Source organism: Pipra filicauda, unplaced genomic scaffold (assembly GCF_003945595.2).
Source record: "Pipra filicauda isolate LSUMZ 115617 unplaced genomic scaffold, ASM394559v2 scaffold598_size243975_pilon, whole genome shotgun sequence".
Taxonomy (NCBI): domain Eukaryota; kingdom Metazoa; phylum Chordata; class Aves; order Passeriformes; family Pipridae; genus Pipra; species Pipra filicauda.
In genome coordinates, this window is record NW_024104751.1 from 4,184 (window position 1) to 23,212 (window position 19,029).

The 19,029-nt window shown below is 56.4% G+C and overlaps 1 protein-coding gene and 1 pseudogene across 1 annotated transcript; both read left to right on the forward strand.

Annotated features, from left to right (window-relative positions):
* Positions 1-608: 608 nt before the first annotated feature.
* LOC120324578 lies at positions 609-10,863 on the forward strand (annotated as a pseudogene).
* Positions 10,864-11,221: 358 nt separating this feature from the next.
* On the forward strand, positions 11,222-18,266 carry LOC113986530 (protocadherin alpha-2-like). The gene is given in 5 exon segments (XM_039387895.1): positions 11,222-11,226; positions 14,036-14,102; positions 15,656-17,858; positions 17,861-18,226; positions 18,229-18,266. Coding segments are annotated over 5 exon segments (2,679 nt in total).
* Positions 18,267-19,029: the final 763 nt, after the last annotated feature.

A 19,029-nucleotide genomic window follows, 5' to 3' on the forward strand; every position in this document is an offset into this window, starting at 1 on the left:
AGAGATGATGGCTCCGATTTGATGGTGTCCTCTGCGGCACTGGAGGCAAGTGAGGAGCTTCCAGTGGGGTTGATGAATAGAGGAGGATGGAAAGAGAAGGGAAAAACGTGTAAAGAATGGGGAACGGCAGTGACGAAGAAGAAAAAAAAGAAAGAATAAAAAGAAAGTGAAGGAGGAAAGAGAGAAGAGTACTAAGGAAAAAAGTAGAAACAAGAAGGGAAACGAGACGTAATAAAAAAGAAGTGAAGGAAGGAAGAAAAAAGACGAAGAAGGAGGAAGGAAAAAATGAAGGATTGTTTGAAAGGGAACAGCAAGCGATAAGGAAAACTAAATGAGAAAAAGAGAGAGAAGGGGAGCAGGACACGTCAGAGGAGATGCGTGTGTCGGGGCAGAGGCTTGGGCGCTGTGTGGGAGCGTGTGAGGCGGCGGAGCAGCGCACGGTGTCGCTGCAGGCTGAGGAAGGGCGTGTGGGCGGCTCCTTGGCGGTGCGGCGGAGAGCCCGGCTGTGAGCGCGGGGGGGCGGCTGGGGCCGGGCAGCGGAGCCGGTGCGTGCGGGCGGCGGCGGGAGCCGTGCGGGGCCCGTGCGGGGTCGGAAGGCGGCGTCGGCGATGGGCGAGTGTTTGTGGGGTGCGGTGTTGCGGGTGGTGGCGGTGCAGGCGGCGTGGGCGCTGTGCTGGGGGCAGGTGCGGTACTCGGTGCCGGAGGAAGCGAAGGCCGGGACGGTGGTGGGCCGTGTGGCGCAGGACCTGGGTCTGGAGGCGGGCGAGGCGGAGGCGCGGCGGCTGCGGCTGGTGCCTGGGGGCCGGCGGGCGAGCGTGGAGGTGAGCGGGGCGAGCGGGGCGCTGGTGGTGAGCTCGCGGCTGGACCGGGAGGAGCTGTGCGGCAAGAGCGCGCCGTGCGCGCTGCGGCTGGAGGTGCTGCTGGAGCGGCCGCTGCGCGTCTTCCACGTGGAGCTGGAGGTCACCGACATTAATGACAATGCCCCCATCTTCCCCGCCACCCGAAAAAACATCAGTTTATCGGAGAACTCCCCTCTCGGTTCCCGGTTCCCGCTGGAGGGCGCGTCTGATGCAGATATCGGAGCGAACGCTCAGCTCTCCTACACGCTCAGCCCCAGCGAGCACTTCTCTCTGGATATACAAAAAGTGAATGAACCGAATGGTGAACCTGAACTCATTTTAAAAAAATCTGTGGACCGTGAGACGCTGGCCGTGCACCGGTTGTTGCTGACGGCGAGTGACGGGGGCCGGCCGTCTCTGACAGGGACGATGGAACTGGTGATCTCAGTGCTGGATGCGAACGACAACGTGCCCCAATTTAACGAGTCGTTGTATAAAGTGCAGCTGCCGGAGAGCGCTGCAGTGGGGACACTGGTAACGCACGTAAATGCCAATGATCCGGACGAGGGAAGTAACAGTGAGCTGACCTACAGCGTGACGAACTTTTTTCCCCCGAGTGGAAAAGATGTGATTTCTATAAATCCAAAGACGGGGGAGATCCGTCTAACGGGCGCCCTGGACTTTGAAGAAATCAATGTATTTAATTTTCGTATAGAAGCAAGAGACCAAGGGACGCCTCCGCTGTCGGGTCACTGCAAAGTGGTGCTGGAGGTGCTGGACGTGAACGACAACGCGCCGGAGGTGCGGGTGACGTCGCTGTCGGTGCCGGTGTCGGAGGACGCGTCGCTGGGGACGGTGGTGGCCCTGCTGAGCGTGTGGGACCGGGACTCGGGGTCGAACGGTCGTGTGCGGTGCTGGGTGTGGCCGTCGGGTCCGTTCGTTCTGGAGGCAACGTTGTCGGGGTCGTACTCGCTGGTGCTGCGGGAGTTGCTGGACCGGGAGCGGGTGTCGGAGTACGAGGTGGAGGTGCGTGCGGAGGACGGCGGTTCTCCGTCGCTGGGCGGCCGCGTTGGGCTGCGTGTGCCGGTGTCGGACGTGAACGACAACGCGCCGTCGTTCGCGCAGGCGGTGTACACGGTGCTGGCGCGGGAGAACAACTTGGCGGGCGCGGCGCTGGCGCGGCTGTGGGCGCGGGACCCGGACGAGGCGGGCAACGGGCGCGTGAGCTACTCGTTGTGGGAGGGCGCGTTGGGCGGGGGGTCGGGGTCGTGGGGGTCGGGGACGTCAGGGTCGGTGGGGGGTGTTGCGGCGTCGAGCTACGTGTCGGTGGAGGCGGAGAGCGGCGTGTTGCGGGCGCTGCGGCCGCTGGACTACGAGGAGGTGCAGGTGCTGCAGTTCGAGGTGCGTGCGGTGGACGCAGGGGAGCCGTCGCTGTGCGGCAACGCGACGGTGCAGCTGTTCGTGGTGGACGAGAACGACAACGCGCCGGCGCTGCTGCCGGCGGCGGGCGGCGGGTCGGAGGCCGGGTCCGTGTCGGGGGAGGCGGGGACGCTGTGGGCGTGGGCGTCGTGGGGTTCGCCGTCGGGTCAGGTGGTGGCGAAGATCCGGGCGGTGGACGCGGACTCGGGCTACAACGCGTGGCTGCGCTACGAGCTGTGGGAGCCGCGGGGCAAGAGCGCCTTGTTCCGCGTGGGGCTGTACAGCGGCGAGGTGAGCACGGCGCGGGCGCTGGAGGAGGCGGACGGGCCGCGGCAGAGGCTGGTGATCGTGGTGCGGGACCACGGCGAGCCGGCGCGCTCGGCCACGGCGACGCTGAGCGTGTCGCTGGTGGAGGGCGGCGAGGCGGCGCTGGCGGCGGCGGCGGGCTCGTCGTCGCTGCTGCCGCGCTCGTTGGCGGGCGGCGAGAGCGGCTCTGGGCCGGCGGCGGCGGCGGCGACGAACGTGTGGCTGGTGGTGGCGATCTGCGGCGTGTCGAGCCTGTTCCTGCTGGCCGTGGTGCTGTACGGGGCGTCGCGCTGGGCGCCGCGGGCGGCCGTGCTGTCGGGGCCCGGGCCCACGACGCTGGTGTGCGCCAGCGAAGTGGGCAGCTGGTCGTACTCGCAGCGCCACAGCCGGAGCCTGTGCGTGGCGGACGGCGCGGCCAAGAGCGACCTGATGGTTTTCAGCCCCAACTTCCCGCCGCCGCCCGGCGCCGCGGCCAAGGACACGCAGCCGGAGCCTCCCTCTCTCCTCGACACGGTCAGTGACAATCCCTTGCTCTTGTCTACTTGTTCCCTCCTCCCTCTGCCCCTTTTCTCCTGCCCCCTGGGATGGCCTTGTCGGGCTCCGGGCTCCGCGCCCCTGGCTTGTGGAAGTGGTTGCTTTACAGGTGCTTAAATATGTTAATTGTACCTTTTCATCTGTATCGGATAAAGGTATCGCGGTAACTCCTTGGGGTTCGCAGCAGAGATTTGCTGCTGTGGATATGATTTGTTCTTCCATAGAATGAAATCGCTGCTGATTGTGATGAGAGTTGACCTGTGTTGCCTCGCCGTTTGAGTTTTGGAGACAAAGCTTGCTGATGTGTAGCATTTGCACCCGAGCTTGATGTGCAGGATGGACTGTGGTGGTGTCAGTCCCCAGGCCCTATGTACTGCCTTCTTCCTTATTGCCTTTGCTGACTGCTGACCGTGGTGGTATCACATGTGGCTTTTTTTCTGTCCTCATCTTCTGACATTCTCCTCTACATGACATGTGAGGCAGGGTGACAGTTTGGACGTGTGGTTTAACATATTTTCAATCTCCATGGCATAAATTTCTCCATTTTGGTTGGCCCAGTAGTGTCATTTTGAAAACTGGGAAGGGACTGTGGAGATTTCCTGGGGGTTTAGTTTGTTTGGTGTCTTCATTATTGATTTCGAGGCTGTTTTGTTTTTCCCCCAGTTTTTGTTAGCTGTAGGTTTGAAACTGCGTTTGTGGCTGGACAGAAGGCTTGGTGTACACTCACCTCTTTTGATATTTTTATCAATATTTACATTAGCAGCACCCTTACAGCTTCCACGGAAATTCTGTTTTCCACAAGAACACAATAATCCCTCAGCCAAGTTCTCCTACCCAGGGGATGGAATGGACTGCATTACTGTGCTCCTCAGCATCTGGGTTGTTCTGTCTCTCTATTATTGTGACATCAGTGCCCGTTGCCATGAGAGCTGTCCCGAGCAGAGCTCTGCAGCGAGTGTTACTCACAGGTGTGTGACATTTCCCTCTGAAACTGCTGACCCGAAGGATCAGCTGCAGAGAGTCTGATGGACACCGGGCATGGGATGCCATCTGTGTGGCTTTTACAGTGTTGCAGTTGCTGGGGAGGGTAAGAAAAAGCTGAGCCCTGAGGTGGGAGATTGTGACTTGTGCCAGAGGTGAATGTGGCAGTGACAGTGAGTAGGGCCTGTGCATGTGCTGATGTGAAAGGTGCCCCTGAGCAGTGGGAAGACTTGTGTACACAAGGGAACTGGAAATCCTTGGGAAGACCATGGTTCCTGTCATAAGAAGAGAGGACTGGGAGATGATGGTCTTTTCTGAAAGAATAAATGTTGCAGAGTGAGGAATGGAGGATGATGCCTAGAGGAAAGTGGGAAGCAGGATGGGCACAAAGTGTTTTTGCCCAGGATCTTTTCTCAAGTGTCAAGGTTGTGGAGTTGGAGGCCTTCTGGATCTTGAAAATGTATGTGGTATTGAAATGGCCACAAAGTCCTAGGAAGTTATGAATATTTCCTATCAGAAACGGTTCCCTGTGCTGCTGCAGCCTGGCATAGGGAATGTGTTGGATAAGAGTTGGGAACATGCAAACTGATGACCATTTTTGCACCGTTTTGGGGATGTTGTTGTGGGAGGGAAGCACTTCAACCTGCGGTCTGTGTGTATTGTAAGACACCTGTAACAGCTTCCCCAGCTGTTGCCTCTGTGCTCCTCTTCATAGAGGATATTTAAGGGCAGTTGAGGAGATGAGTGTCATCTCTGTGCTCTGTTCTTCCCTACTTGTGCTCTTGGCCAGTCAGTCTGGGCAGAGCTGGTGTGTCCTGTTACCACACACAGCTCATTCTGGTGTCTGGATGTACACACCAAACCTCCACATCTACAGAACAGCCCAGCTTTGTAGAAATTTCTGTGGTAGAAATTCTTCTACCCTGTTGACACTTTGATTGCACTTGTGCTTCATTGTTTGGTTTGGTCTTCTTGAAGAAGATCTGTGGGGACATTGGTCAGAGCTGTTCACGCCTCTAATCACAGAATATTTAAGCACTCGATTTGTATTTGACATTGCTGCAAAGGCAGAAAGCATCCTGTCCTGTGGGAAGAGTCAAAGAGTCCCAGAGTGGGTTTGCAGCATTCCATGTATTCTTTGTGCCAGTCATGAGAGAAGGTGAGGATGTGGAAAGGTCATTGGGGATGAAAAGGAGAATGTCTGCTTAGCTGTGGAGATCCCAGTTCACAGGGTGCAAGATGGAAGATTATAATGGAATACCTCAGGAAGGGTCCCAGCACACAGTGCTGCTCTCCTGGGGTCCTGTCAGGACCTCCAGATGTTCTGAGTATCTCAGGGCACAGTTGTTGTTTCTGGTGTTGCTGCTTGTGAAGACATCTGCGGTGTTTGTCTTACTTTCTTGGTTTTGATGTGGAATGTTGTTGGTCAAACAGAAGCTTTTTGAAATTTGGATCATGCTGCCAAGCCTTCTCTAAACCTTTCCTTGATTACCTCTCTGCACTTAATCTCGATACACAGGGGAAGGATTGGTCTTGGTGTTCAAGATTTTGACAAAAAATTCTGTTTCACTGCAGCCAAACAGGACCATTTGTTTTCTTGTCTCCTCTGTCAAACTGCCAAAGTTTGGAGTTTGTTTTGGTGTTTCTGTTGGTTGGTTGGTTTATTTCCTCTTTCTCAGTGGCAGTGTGTCAGATATTTGGGCCATTTCCCATCGGTGTGGGGGATGTGTGTTCTGTTGTGTGTCCTGAGCTAAGTTTCACTTTGAGAGAATGTCCGTAGCTTACAGCTCTGCTTCCTCCTTGCCCTGTGAGAAAAATGCATAATGGGCACTGCACAGTGTCCAGCTTTTGTGGAACATGAGTTACTGCTTTTGTCCAGCTTCCCCAGAAACAGATAGTGTTAATTACAAACATCCTTTTAAATCTATTTCCCTCCCCCAAAGATGTTTGTTTTCTGAAGGAGGAATCAGTGAGGCTACAGGTAAGTCACACACCTAAAGTGAGTGTGTTTGAGAGACTGGTGTGCATTAGCTCCTGTTCAGTTGTGGCATCTTTATGTTGAGTCAACACAGTGTTGATCCTATAGGACAACAAAGTACCATTTCCTGCTCTGGTACCTTTTGTGCTGGTTCCAGGCCCAGCCTGAGTGGGTGAGAGCCAGCAGGGCTGGAGGAGGGACCAAAATCCCCAAAGAGATGTGTTGGGGGTCAAGGGGATGTTCTTAGTGACAGTGCTGTGGTGTTTCCTTCATGGCTTTTGTTTGACTGTGTGACAGGTGGATCGTGCTGAGTGATGGATTTCATGGGCATTAATGCTCATAGATACTGAGGTTCTGGTGTGTTGCTGTGGCAGGGAGTGCCTGCCTGAAGAAGAAGGCAAGGACAGCCTGCAGGTGGAGAGTGAGTCAGGAAGGATCGAGGAACATGAAGAGCCCTGAGGAGCAGTTTTGCCCAGTGCTTTTTCAGTCTTTGTGGAGGATTGTGGTGCTGGGCTGTGATGGGTTTGAGTTCCTGAATGAGAAACTGCCCTGGGTGTGTTGGTTCCTTCAAGCCTGTTTGCACAGATATCTCAGTAGCTCTGTCTTCAGGTTGTGTGAGAGAGGGTGGTGGAAGGTGTTGTGATGTAGCAGAGCTGTTGTTTGCCATCTGAGTGCCTTGGTGTGTTCTTGCTGGGTCCTTGAGAGGGCTGGAGGCTGAAGAGTGTGGCCTTGATGGTGAAGGGAGGGGAAGATAGAGGTGCATGGGCGGGAGGTCAGCGAGAAAGGTATTCCTTAGCCAGAGGGATGGGAGGTGGTAGGGAAGAGAAATGAGATCTGTTGCCAAAGAAAGGACATGTCCATGCCTGTGGTAGGATTGCTCTAGGTATTTTTAAAATATTTTGTTAAGGGAAAGGCTGAACAGAAGCTAGAAGGATGGAAGCAGAAGAGAGGGGAGACAACGACAAGGCACAGTGAGGGAAGAAAGAAAACAAAGAGAAAGGAAGAGCGAAAGGCAGAAGAAAAAGAAAGAAGGGGAGGAAAAAAGAAGGACGTGAAGAAGTCAATACGAAGAAGGATGAGAGCTCTTCCCAATCGACTTCTTCATTGTTCATTGTGAGCACTTGGAAGATGTTTTAGGAAAGGGGAAAAAAGAAGAAGAGACAAGGTGGAAACAGAAGAGGAGGGGGTAAACACCCATAGGATAGGGTTAAGGAGAAAAAAGGACATAAGGAAAGAGAACAGGGAAAGAGAAGAGAGAGACACAGAAGGGATAAAAAAGGAATGCAAAAAGGAAATAAGAAAATATAAAGAAAGATGGGAGCTTATTCAAGGAAAAATAAAGCCAGAACGAAAGTAAGAAAGAAAGGAAGAACAGAATGGAATCATAAAGGAGACTAAAAAAGGAAATGACCATCACTCACGGGCGTTACCTGTAGATGCTGAGTGGAGGTGGTACCCAACAAGGCTCCAATGCACTGCGGCTCTAATGCCCCGTATTTAGAGACGATGGCTCCGATTTGATGATCTCCTCTGCGGCACTGGAGGTAACTGAGGAGCTTCCAGCGAAGTTAATGAATAGAGGAGGATGAAAAGCAATGGGAAAAAGGTGTAAAGAATGGGGAACGGCAGGGCAATGACGAAGAAAAAGAAAAAAAGGAAAGAAGAGAAGAAAGTGAAGGAGGAAAGAAAAGAGTATTAAGGAAAAAAGTAGAAAAGAAGGGAAAGGAGACAGGATAAAAAATAGAGAACTGAAGGGAGCAAGAAAAAAAAAGAAAGACGAAGAAGGAGGAAGAAAAAATGAAGGATTGTTTGGAAGGGAACAGCAAGCGATAAGGAAAAATGACTGAGAAAAAGAAAGAGAAGAAGGGAAGCGGGACATGTCAGAGGAGATGCGTGTGTCAGGCAGAGGTTTGGGCGCTGTGTGGGAGCGTGTGAGGCGGCGGAGCAGCGCACGGTGTCGCTGCAGGCTGAGGAAGGGCGTGTGGGCGGCTCCTTGGCGGTGCGGCGGAGAGCCCGGCTGTGAGCGCGGGGGGGCGGCTGGGGCCGGGCAGCGGAGCCGGTGCGTGCGGGCGGCGGCGGGAGCCGTGCGGGGCCCGTGCGGGGTCGGAAGGCGGCGTCGGCGATGGGCGAGTGTTTGTGGGGTGCGGTGTTGCGGGTGGTGGCGGTGCAGGCGGCGTGGGCGCTGTGCTGGGGGCAGGTGCGGTACTCGGTGCCGGAGGAAGCGAAGGCCGGGACGGTGGTGGGCCGTGTGGCGCAGGACCTGGGTCTGGAGGCGGGCGAGGCGGAGGCGCGGCGGCTGCGGCTGGTGCCTGGGGGCCGGCGGGCGAGCGTGGAGGTGAGCGGGGCGAGCGGGGCGCTGGTGGTGAGCTCGCGGCTGGACCGGGAGGAGCTGTGCGGCAAGAGCGCGCCGTGCGCGCTGCGGCTGGAGGTGCTGCTGGAGCGGCCGCTGCGCGTCTTCCACGTGGAGCTGGAGGTCACCGACATTAATGACAATGCCCCCATCTTCCCCGCCGCCCGAAAAAACATCAGTTTACCGGAAAACTCCCCTCTTGGTTCTCGTTTCCCACTGGAGGGCGCGTCTGATGCGGATATCGGAGCGAATGCTCAGCTCTCCTACACACTCAGCCCCAGCGAGCATTTCTCTCTGGATTTGCAGCGGAGTGACGAATACCGTGAATCCCTGTTTCTGGTACTCACGAAACCGCTGGACCGGGAGACGGTTCCCGTGCATGGGTTATTGCTGACGGTGAGTGACGGGGGCCGGCCATCTCTGACGGGGACTATGGAGCTGGTGATCTCGGTGCTCGATGCGAATGACAACTCGCCCCAGTGTAACCAATCGGTGTATAAAGTGCAGCTGCCGGAGAGCGCTGCAGAGGGGACGCTGGTGGCGCGAGTGAACGCCACGGATCCCGATGTCGGAAGCAATGGTGAAGTGACGTTCATTGCAAGCAACATTTTTCCGGAAAAGGGATTAAACCTTTTCCCTTTAAATCCAAAGACAGGCGAGATCCGTCTCATGGGTGCCCTGGACTATGAAGACATCCGTTCGTATGAGATACTAATTGAAGCGACAGATAAAGGGACACCCCCGCTGTCGGGCCACTGCAAGGTGGTGCTGGAGGTGCTGGACGTGAACGACAACGCGCCGGAGGTGCGGGTGACGTCGCTGTCGGTGCCGGTGGCCGAGGACGCGTCGCTGGGGACGGTGGTGGCCCTGCTGAGCGTGTGGGACCGGGACTCGGGGTCGAACGGTCGTGTGCGGTGCTGGGTGTGGCCGTCGGGTCCGTTCGTTCTGGAGGCGACGTTGTCGGGGTCGTACTCGCTGGTGCTGCGGGAGTTGCTGGACCGGGAGCGGGTGTCGGAGTACGAGGTGGAGGTGCGTGCGGAGGACGGCGGTTCTCCGTCGCTGGGCGGCCGCGTTGGGCTGCGTGTGCCGGTGTCGGACGTGAACGACAACGCGCCGTCGTTCGCGCAGGCGGTGTACACGGTGCTGGCGCGGGAGAACAACTTGGCGGGCGCGGAGCTGGCGCGGCTGTGGGCGCGGGACCCGGACGAGGCGGGCAACGGGCGCGTGAGCTACTCGTTGTGGGAGGGCGCGTTGGGCGGGGGGTCGGGGTCGTGGGGGTCGGGGGGGTCGGGCTCGGTGGGGGGTGTTGCGGCGTCGAGCTACGTGTCGGTGGAGGCGGAGAGCGGCGTGTTGCGGGCGCTGCAGCCGCTGGACTACGAGGAGGTGCAGGTGCTGCAGTTCGAGGTGCGTGCGGTGGACGCGGGGGAGCCGTCGCTGTGCGGCAACGCGACGGTGCAGCTGTTCGTGGTGGACGAGAACGACAACGCGCCGGCGCTGCTGCCGGCGGCGGGCGGCGGGTCGGAGGCCGGGTCCGTGTCGGGGGAGGCGGGGACGCTGTGGGCGTGGGCGTCGTGGGGTTCGCCGTCGGGTCAGGTGGTGGCGAAGATCCGGGCGGTGGACGCGGACTCGGGCTACAACGCGTGGCTGCGCTACGAGCTGTGGGAGCCGCGGGGCAAGAGCGCCTTGTTCCGCGTGGGGCTGTACAGCGGCGAGGTGAGCACGGCGCGGGCGCTGGAGGAGGCGGACGGGCCGCGGCAGAGGCTGGGGATCGTGGTGCGGGACCACGGCGAGCCGGCGCGCTCGGCCACGGCGACGCTGAGCGTGTCGCTGGTGGAGTGCGGCGAGGCGGCGCTTGGGCGCGGCTGCGGGCTCGTCGGCGCGGCTGCCGCCTCTCGTGGGCGGGCGGCGAGAGCGGCTCTGGGCCGGCGGCGGCGGCGGCCGACGAACGTGTGGGCTGAGTGGTGGCGATCATGCGGCGGCCGTGTTCAGCCGGTTCCTCCTGCTGGCCGTGGTGTGCTAGTACGGGGCGTCGCGCTGGGCTCCGCGGGCGGGGGGGGACAGTGCTGGCGGGCGGGGCCGGGCCCACGACGCTGGTGTGCGCCCACGAAGTGGGAGCTGGTCGTACTCGCAGGCGCCACAAGCCGAGCCTGGCGTGGCGGACGGCGCGCCAAGAGCGACCTGATGGTTTTTCAGCCCAACTTCCCGCCGCCGCCCGGCGCCGCCCCAAGGACAAACGGAAGCCCGGAGCCTCCCTCTCTCCTCGACACGGTCAGTGACAATCCCTTGCTCTCGTCTACTTGTTCCCTCCTCCCTCTGCCCCTTCTCTCCCGCCCCCTGGGCCGGCCCTGTCGGGCTCCGGGCTCCGCGCCCCTGGCTTGTGGAAGTGGTTGCTTTACAGGTGCTTAAATATGTTAATTGTACCTTTTTATCTGTATTGGATAAAGGTATCCCGGTAACCCCTTGGGGTTCGCAGCAGAGATTTGCTGCTGTGGATATGAATTATTCTTCCATAGAATGAAATCACTGCTGATTGTGATGAGAGTTGACCTGTGTTGCCTCGACGTTTGAGTTTTGGAGACAGAACTTGCTGATGTGTAGCATTTGCACCCGAGCTTGATGTGCAGGACAGGCTGTGGTGGTGTCAGTCCCCAGGCCCTATGTACTGCCTTCTTCCTTATTGCCTTTGCTGACTGCTGACCGTGGTGGTATCACATGTGGGTTTTTTTCTGTCCTCATCTTCTGACATTCTCCTCTACATGACATGTGAGGTAGGGTGACAGTTTGGGCTTGTGCTTTAACGTATTTTCAATCTCCATGGCGTAATTTCTCCATTTTGGTTTTCCCAGTCGTGTCATTTTGAAAACTGGGAAGGGGTTCTGGAGATTTCCTGGGGTTTTAGTTTGTTTGGTGTCTTTATTATTGGTTTCATGGCTGTTTATTTTTCCCCCGTTTTTGTGAGCTGTAGTTTTGAAACTGCGTTTGTGGCTGGACAGGAGGCTTGGTGTACACTCACTTGTTTTGATATTTTTATCAATATTTACATTAGCAGCACCCATACAGCTTCCACGGAAATTCTGTTTTCCGCAAGAACACAATAATCCCTCAGCCAATTTCTCCTACCCAGGGGATGGAATGGACTGCATTGCTGTGCTCCTCAGCATCTGGGTTGTTCTGTCTCTCTATTATTGTGACATCAGTGCCCGTTGCCATGAGAGCTGTCCCGAGCAGAGCTCTGCAGCGAGTGTTACTCACAGGTGTGTAACATTTCCCTCTGAAACTGCTGACCCGAAGGATCAGCTGCAGAGAGTCTGATGGACACCGGGCATGGGATGCCATCTGTGTGGCTTTTACAGTGCTGCAGTTGCTGGGGAGGGTAAGCAAAAGTTGAGGCTTGAGGTGGGAGATTGTGACTTGTGCCAGAGGTGAATGTGGCAGTGACAGTGAGTAGGGCCTGTGCATGTGCTGATGTGAAAGGTGCCCTTGAGCAGTGGGGAGACTTGTGTGAGGGAACTGGAAATCCTTGGGAAGACCATGGTCCCTGTCATAAGAAGAGAGGACTGGGAGATGATGGTCTTTTCTGGAGAATTGCATGTTGCAGGGTGAGGAATGGAGGATGTCTAGAGGAAAGTGGGAGGTACAATGGGCACAAAGTGTTATTGCCCAGGATCTTTTCCCAGTCTCCAAGGGTGTGGAGTTGGAGGCCTTCTGGATCTTGAAAATGTATGTGGTATTGACATGACCACAAAGTCCTAGGAAGTTATGAATATTTCCTATTAGAGACAGTTCCCTGTGCTGCTGCAGCCCATCATAGGGAATGTGTTGGATAAGAGCTGGGAACATGCAGACTGATGAACATTTTTGCTGCCATTTTGAAAAAGCTGTTGTGGGAGGGAAGCACTTCAGCCTTTTGTGTGTGGGTATTGTAGGGCACCTGTAACAGCTTCCACAGCTGCTGCCATGGTGGATCTGTGCTCCTCTTCAGAGAGGATATTTAAGGGCAGTTGAGGAGATGAGTGTCATCTCTGTGCTCTGTTCTTCCCCTACTTGTGCTCTTGGCCAGTCAGTCTGGGCAGAGCTGGTGTGTCCTGTACCACACACAGCTCATTCTGGTGTCTGGATGTACACACCAAACCTCCACATCTACAGAGCAGCCCAGCTTTGTAGAAATTTCTATGGTAGAAATTCTTCTACCCTGTTGACACTTTGATTGCACTTGTGCTTCATCGTTTGGTTTGGTCTTCTTGAAGAAGATCTGTGGGGACAGGGATCAGAGCTGTTCACAGCTCTAATCACAGAACCTTTAAGCACTCGATTTGTATTTGACATTGCTGCAAAGGCAGAAAGCATCCTGTCCTGTGGGAAGAGTCAAAGAGTCCCAGAGTGGGTTTGCAGCATTCCATGTGTTCTTTGTGCCAGTCATGAGGGAAGGTGAGGATGTGGAAAGGTCATTGGGGATGAAAAGGAGAATGTCTGCTTAGCTGTGGAGATCCCAGTTTGCAGGGTGCAAGATGGAAGATTATAATGGAATACCTCAGGAAGGGTCCCAGCACACAGTGCTGCTCTCCTGGGATCCTGTCAGGACCTCCAGATGTTCTGAGTATCTCAGGGCACAGTTGTTGTTTCTGGTGTTGCTGCTTGTGAAGACATCTGCTGTGTTTGTCTTACTTTCTTGGTTTTGATGTGGAATGTTGTTGGTCAAACAGAAGCTTTTTGAAATTTGGATCATGCTGCCAAACCTTCTCTAAACCTTTCCTTGATTACCTCTCTGCACTTAATTTTGATAGACAGGGGAAGGATTGGTCTTGGTGTTCAAGATTTTGCCAAAAAATTGTGTTTCACTGCAGCCGAACAGGTCCTTTGTTTTTCTCCTCTCTTGTGCCAAACTGCCAAACCTTTGAGTTTGTTTTGGTGGTTTTGTTGGTTGGTTGGTTGATTTCCTCTCTCAGTGACAGTGTGTCAGACATTTGGGCCATTTCCCATCGGTGTGGGGGATGTGTGTTCTGTTGTGTGTCCTGAGCTAAGTTTCACTTTGAGAGAATGTCCGTAGCTTACAGCTCTGCTTCCTCCTTGCCCTGTGAGAAAAATACATAAGGGCACTGTACACTCTCCAGTTTGTGAGGAACATAAGTGACTGCTTTTGTCCACCTTCCCCAGGAACTGATAATGTTAATTACAAATATCCTTTTAAATCTATTTCCCTCCCCCGAAAATATTTGTTTTTGGAAGAAGGAACCGGTGGCGCTGCAGGTTAAGTTGCACACTTGAAATGGGTGTGTTGGAGAGACTGGTGTGCATTAGCTCCTGTTCAGTTGTGGCATCTTTATGTTGAGTCAACACAGTGTTGATCCTATGGGACCAACAAAGCACCATTTCCTGCTCGGGTACCTTTTGTGCTGCTTCCAGGCCCAGCCTGAGTGGGTGAGAGCCAGCAGGGCTGGAGGAGGGACCAAAATCCCTTTCCCCAAAGAGATGTGTTGGGGTCAAGGGGATGTTCTTAGTGACAGTGCTGTGGTGTTTCCTTCCCGGCTTTTGTCTGACTGTGTGACAAGTGGATCGTGCTGATGAGTGAGGGATTTCCTGGGCATTAATGCTCATAGATACTGAGGTTCTGGTGTGTTGTTGTGGCAGGGAGTGCCTGCCTGAAGAAGAAGGCAAGGACAGCCTGCAGGTGGAGAGTGAGTCAGGAAGGATCGAGGTACATGAAGAGCCCTGAGGAGCAGTTTTGCCCAGTGCTTTTTCAGTCTTTGTGGAGGATTGTGGTGCTGGGCTGTGATGGGTTTGAGTTCCTGAATGAGAAACTCGCCTGGGTGTGTTGGTTCCTTTCCAGCCTGTTTGCACAGATGTCTCAGTAGCTCTGGCTTCAGGTTGTGTGAGAGAGGGTGGTGGAAGGTGTTGTGATGTAGCAGAGCTGTTGTTTGCCATCTGAGTGCCTTGGTGTGTTCTTGCTGGGTCCTTGAGAGGGCTGGAGGCTGAAGAGTGTGGCCTTGATGGTGAAGGGAGGGGAAGACAGAGGTGCAGGAGCAGGAGATCAGCGAGAAAGGTATTTTCTCTCCAGAGGGATGGAAGGTGGTAGGAAAGAGAAATGAGATCTGTTGCCAAAGAAAGGACATGTCCATGCCTATGGTAGGATTGCTGTAGGTATTTTAAAAATATTTTGTTAAGGGAAAGGCTGAACAGAAGATACAAGGATGGAAGCAGAAGAGAGGGGAGACAACGACAAGGCACAGTGAGGGAAGAAAGAAAAGAAAGAGAAAGGAAGAGCAAAAGGGAGAAGAGAAAAGAAGGTGGGAAAAAAGGGAAGGATATGAAGAAATCAGTGCAAAGAAGGTGGAGACCTATTCCCAATCGACTTATTCATTGTGAGCACTTGGAAAATGTTTTAGAAAAGCGGGCAAAAAGAGAAGAGACAAGGTGGAAACATAAGAGGAAGGGGGGGAAACCGCAGGATAGGGTTAAGGAGAAAAAAAGACATAAGGAAAGAGAACAGGGAAAGAGAAGAGAGAGACACCGGAATGGATAAAAAAGGAATGCAAAAAGGAAATAAGAAAATATAAAGAAAGATGGGAGCTTATTTAAGGAAAAATAAAGCCAGAACGAAAGCAAGAAAGAAAGGAAGAACGGAATGGAATAATAAAGGAGACTAAAAAAGGAAATGACCATCACTCACCGACATTACCTGTAGATTCTGAGTGGAGGTGGTTCCCAACAAGGCTCCGATGTGCGGCGGTTCTAATGCCCTGTATTTAGAGATGATGGCTCCGATCTGATGATCTCCTCTACGGACTGGAGGTAACTGAGGAGCTTCCAGCGAAGTTAATGAATAGAGGAGGATGAAAAGCAATGGGAAAAAGGTGTAAAGAATGGGGAACGGCAGCGCAATGACGAAGAAAAAGAAAAAAAGGAAAGAAGAGAAGAAAGTGAAGGAGGAAAGAAAAGAGTATTAAGGGGAAAAGTAGAAATAAGAAGGGAAAGGAGACAGGATAAAAAATAGAGAACTGAAGGTAGCAAGAAAAAAGAAGAAAGACGAAGAAGGAAAAAATGAAGGATTTTTTGGAAGGGAACAGCAAGCGATAAGGAAAAATGACTGAGAAAAAGAAAGAGAAGGGGAGCGGGACATGTCAGAGGAGATGCGTGTGTCAGGCAGAGGCTTGGGCGCTGTTTGGGAGCGTGTGAGGCGGCGGAGCAGCGCACGGTGTCGCTGCAGGCTGAGGAAGGGCGTGTGGGCGGCTCCTTGGCGGTGCGGCGGAGAGCCCGGCTGTGAGCGCGGGGGGGCGGCTGGGGCCGGGCAGCGGAGCCGGTGCGTGCGGGCGGCGGCGGGAGCCGTGCGGGGCCCGTGCGGGGTCGGAAGGACTGGTCGTGTGCGGCGGCGATGGGCGAGTGTTGTGGGGTGCGGTGTTGCGGGTGGTGGCGGTGCAGGCGGCGTGGGCGCTGTGCTGGGGGCAGGTGCGGTACTCGGTGCCGGAGGAAGCGAAGGCCGGGACGGTGGTGGGCCGTGTGGCGCAGGACCTGGGTCTGGAGGCGGGCGAGGCGGAGGCGCGGCGGCTGCGGCTGGTGCCTGGGGGCCGGCGGGCGAGCGTGGAGGTGAGCGGGGCGAGCGGGGCGCTGGTGGTGAGCTCGCGGCTGGACCGGGAGGAGCTGTGCGGCAAGAGCGCGCCGTGCGCGCTGCGGCTGGAGGTGCTGCTGGAGCGGCCGCTGCGCGTCTTCCACGTGGAGCTGGAGGTCACCGACATTAATGACAATGCCCCCACCTTCCCCGCCGCCCGAAAAAACATCAGTTTATCCGAGAACGCTTCTCCCGGGTCTCGTTTCCCGCTGGAGGGCGCGTCAGATGCGGATATAGGAGTGAATGCGCAGCTCTCCTATACACTCAGCCCCAGCGAACATTTTAGAATACAGGAAGAAAATAGTAACTCGCGCAGTAAGTCACTGTTTCTGGTACTCACGAAACCTCTGGACCGGGAGACGATGGCCATGCACCGGTTGTTGCTGACGGCGAGTGACGGGGGCCGGCCGTCTCTGACAGGGACGATGGAACTGGTGATCTCGGTGCTGGATGTGAACGACAACGCGCCCCAGTTCAACCAGTCGGTGTATAACGTTGTTTTGCCCGAGGACGCAATACAGGGGACGCTGGTGGCACGACTGAACTCCACGGATTCAGACACGGGAATATATGGTGAAACGATTTATGAAATTGATACTGTTGTTCCTCCTTCTGCCTCAGATATTTTCAGCATCGATGCAAATACTGGCGAGATCAGACTAAGGGGAGGCCTGGACTATGAGACAGTTACGATTTATAACCTAAATATTAAGGCGACAGATAAGGGAATGCCGCCGTTGTCGGGTCACTGCAAGGTGGTGCTGGAGGTGCTGGACGTGAACGACAACGCGCCGGAGGTGCGGGTGACGTCGCTGTCGGTGCCGGTGTCGGAGGACGCGTCGCTGGGGACGGTGGTGGCCCTGCTGAGCGTGTGGGACCGGGACTCGGGGTCGAACGGTCGTGTGCGGTGCTGGGTGTGGCCGTCGGGTCCGTTCGTTCTGGAGGCGACGTTGTCGGGGTCGTACTCGCTGGTGCTGCGGGAGTTGCTGGACCGGGAGCGGGTGTCGGAGTACGAGGTGGAGGTGCGTGCGGAGGACGGCGGTTCTCCGTCGCTGGGCGGCCGCGTTGGGCTGCGCGTGCCGGTGTCGGACGTGAACGACAACGCGCCGTCGTTCGCGCAGGCGGTGTACACGGTGCTGGCGCGGGAGAACAACTTGGCGGGCGCGGAGCTGGCGCGGCTGTGGGCGCGGGACCCGGACGAGGCGGGCAACGGGCGCGTGAGCTACTCGTTGTGGGAGGGCGCGTTGGGCGGGGGGTCGGGGTCGTGGGGGTCGGGGTCGGGCTCGGTGGGGGGTGTTGCGGCGTCGAGCTACGTGTCGGTGGAGGCGGAGAGCGGCGTGTTGCGGGCGCTGCAGCCGCTGGACTACGAGGAGGTGCAGGTGCTGCAGTTCGAGGTGCGTGCGGTGGACGCGGGGGAGCCGTCGCTGTGCGGCAACGCGACGGTGCAGCTGTTCGTGGTGGACGAGAACGACAACGCGCCGGCGCTGCTGCCGGCGGCGGGCGGCGGGGCGGAGGCCGGGGCGGTGTCGGGGGAGGCGGGGACGCTGTGGGCGTGGGCGTCGTGGGGTTCGCCGTCGGGTCAGGTGGTGGCGAAGATCCGGGCGGTGGACGCGGACTCGGGCTACAACGCGTGGCTGCGCTACGAGCTGTGGGAGCCGCGGGGCAAGAGCGCCTTGTTCCGCGTGGGGCTGTACAGCGGCGAGGTGAGCACGGCGCGGGCGCTGGCGGAGGCGGACGGGCCGCGGCAGAGGCTGGTGATCGTGGTGCGGGACCACGGCGAGCCGGCGCGCTCGGCCACGGCGACGCTGAGCGTGTCGCTGGTGGAGGGCGGCGAGGCGGCGCTGGCGGCGGCGGCGGGCTCGTCGTCGCTGCTGCCGCGCTCGTTGGCGGGCGGCGCTCGTTGGCGGGCGGCGAGAGCGGCTCTGGGCCGGCAGCGGCGGCGGCGACGAACGTGTGGCTGGTGGTGGCGATCTGCGGCGTGTCGAGCCTGTTCCTGCTGGCCGTGGTGCTGTACGGGGCGTCGCGCTGGGCGCCGCGGGCGGCCGTGCTGTCGGGGCCCGGGCCCACGACGCTGGTGTGCGCCAGCGAAGTGGGCAGCTGGTCGTACTCGCAGCGCCACAGCCGGAGCCTGTGCGTGGCGGACGGCGCGGCCAAGAGCGACCTGATGGTTTTCAGCCCCAACTTCCCGCCGCCGCCCGGCGCCGCGCCCAAGGACACGCAGCCGGAGCCTCCCTCTCTCCTCGACACGGTCAGTGACAATCCCTTGCTCTCGTCTACTTGTTCCCTCCTCCCTCTGCCCCTTCTCTCCCGCCCCCAGGGACGGCCCTGTCGGTCTCCGGGCTCCGCGCCCCTGGCTTGTGGAAGTGGTTGCTTTACAGGTGCTTAAATATGTTAATTGTACCTTTTCATCTGTATCCGATAGAGGTATCGCGGTAACTCCTTGGGGTTCGCAGCAGAGATTTGCTGCTGTGGATATGATTTGTTCTTCCATAGAATGAAATCGCTGCTGATTGTGATGAGAGTTGACCTGTGTTGCCTCGACGTTTGAGTTTTGGAGACAAAGCTTGCTGATGTGTAGCATTTGCACCCGAGCTTGGTGTGCAGGACAGGCTGTGGTGGTGTCAGTCCCCAGGCCCTATGTACTGCCTTCTTCCTTATTGCCTTTGCTGACTGCTGACCGTGGTGGTATCACATGTGGCTTTTTTTCTGTCCTCATCTTCTGACATTCTCCTCTACTTGACATGTGCGGTAGGGTGACAGTTTGGACTGTGGTTTAACGTATTTTCAATCTCCATAATGTAATTTCTCCATTTTGGTTTTCCCAGTCGTGTAATTTTGAAAACTGGGAAGGGGTTCTGGAGATTTCCTGGGGTTTTAGTTTGTTTGGTGTCTTCATTATTGGTTTCATGGCTGTTTATTTTTCCCCCGTTTTTGTGAGCTGTAGTTTTGAAACTGCGTTTGTGGCTGGACAGGAGGCTTGGTGTACACTCACTTGTTTTGATATTTTTATCAATATTTA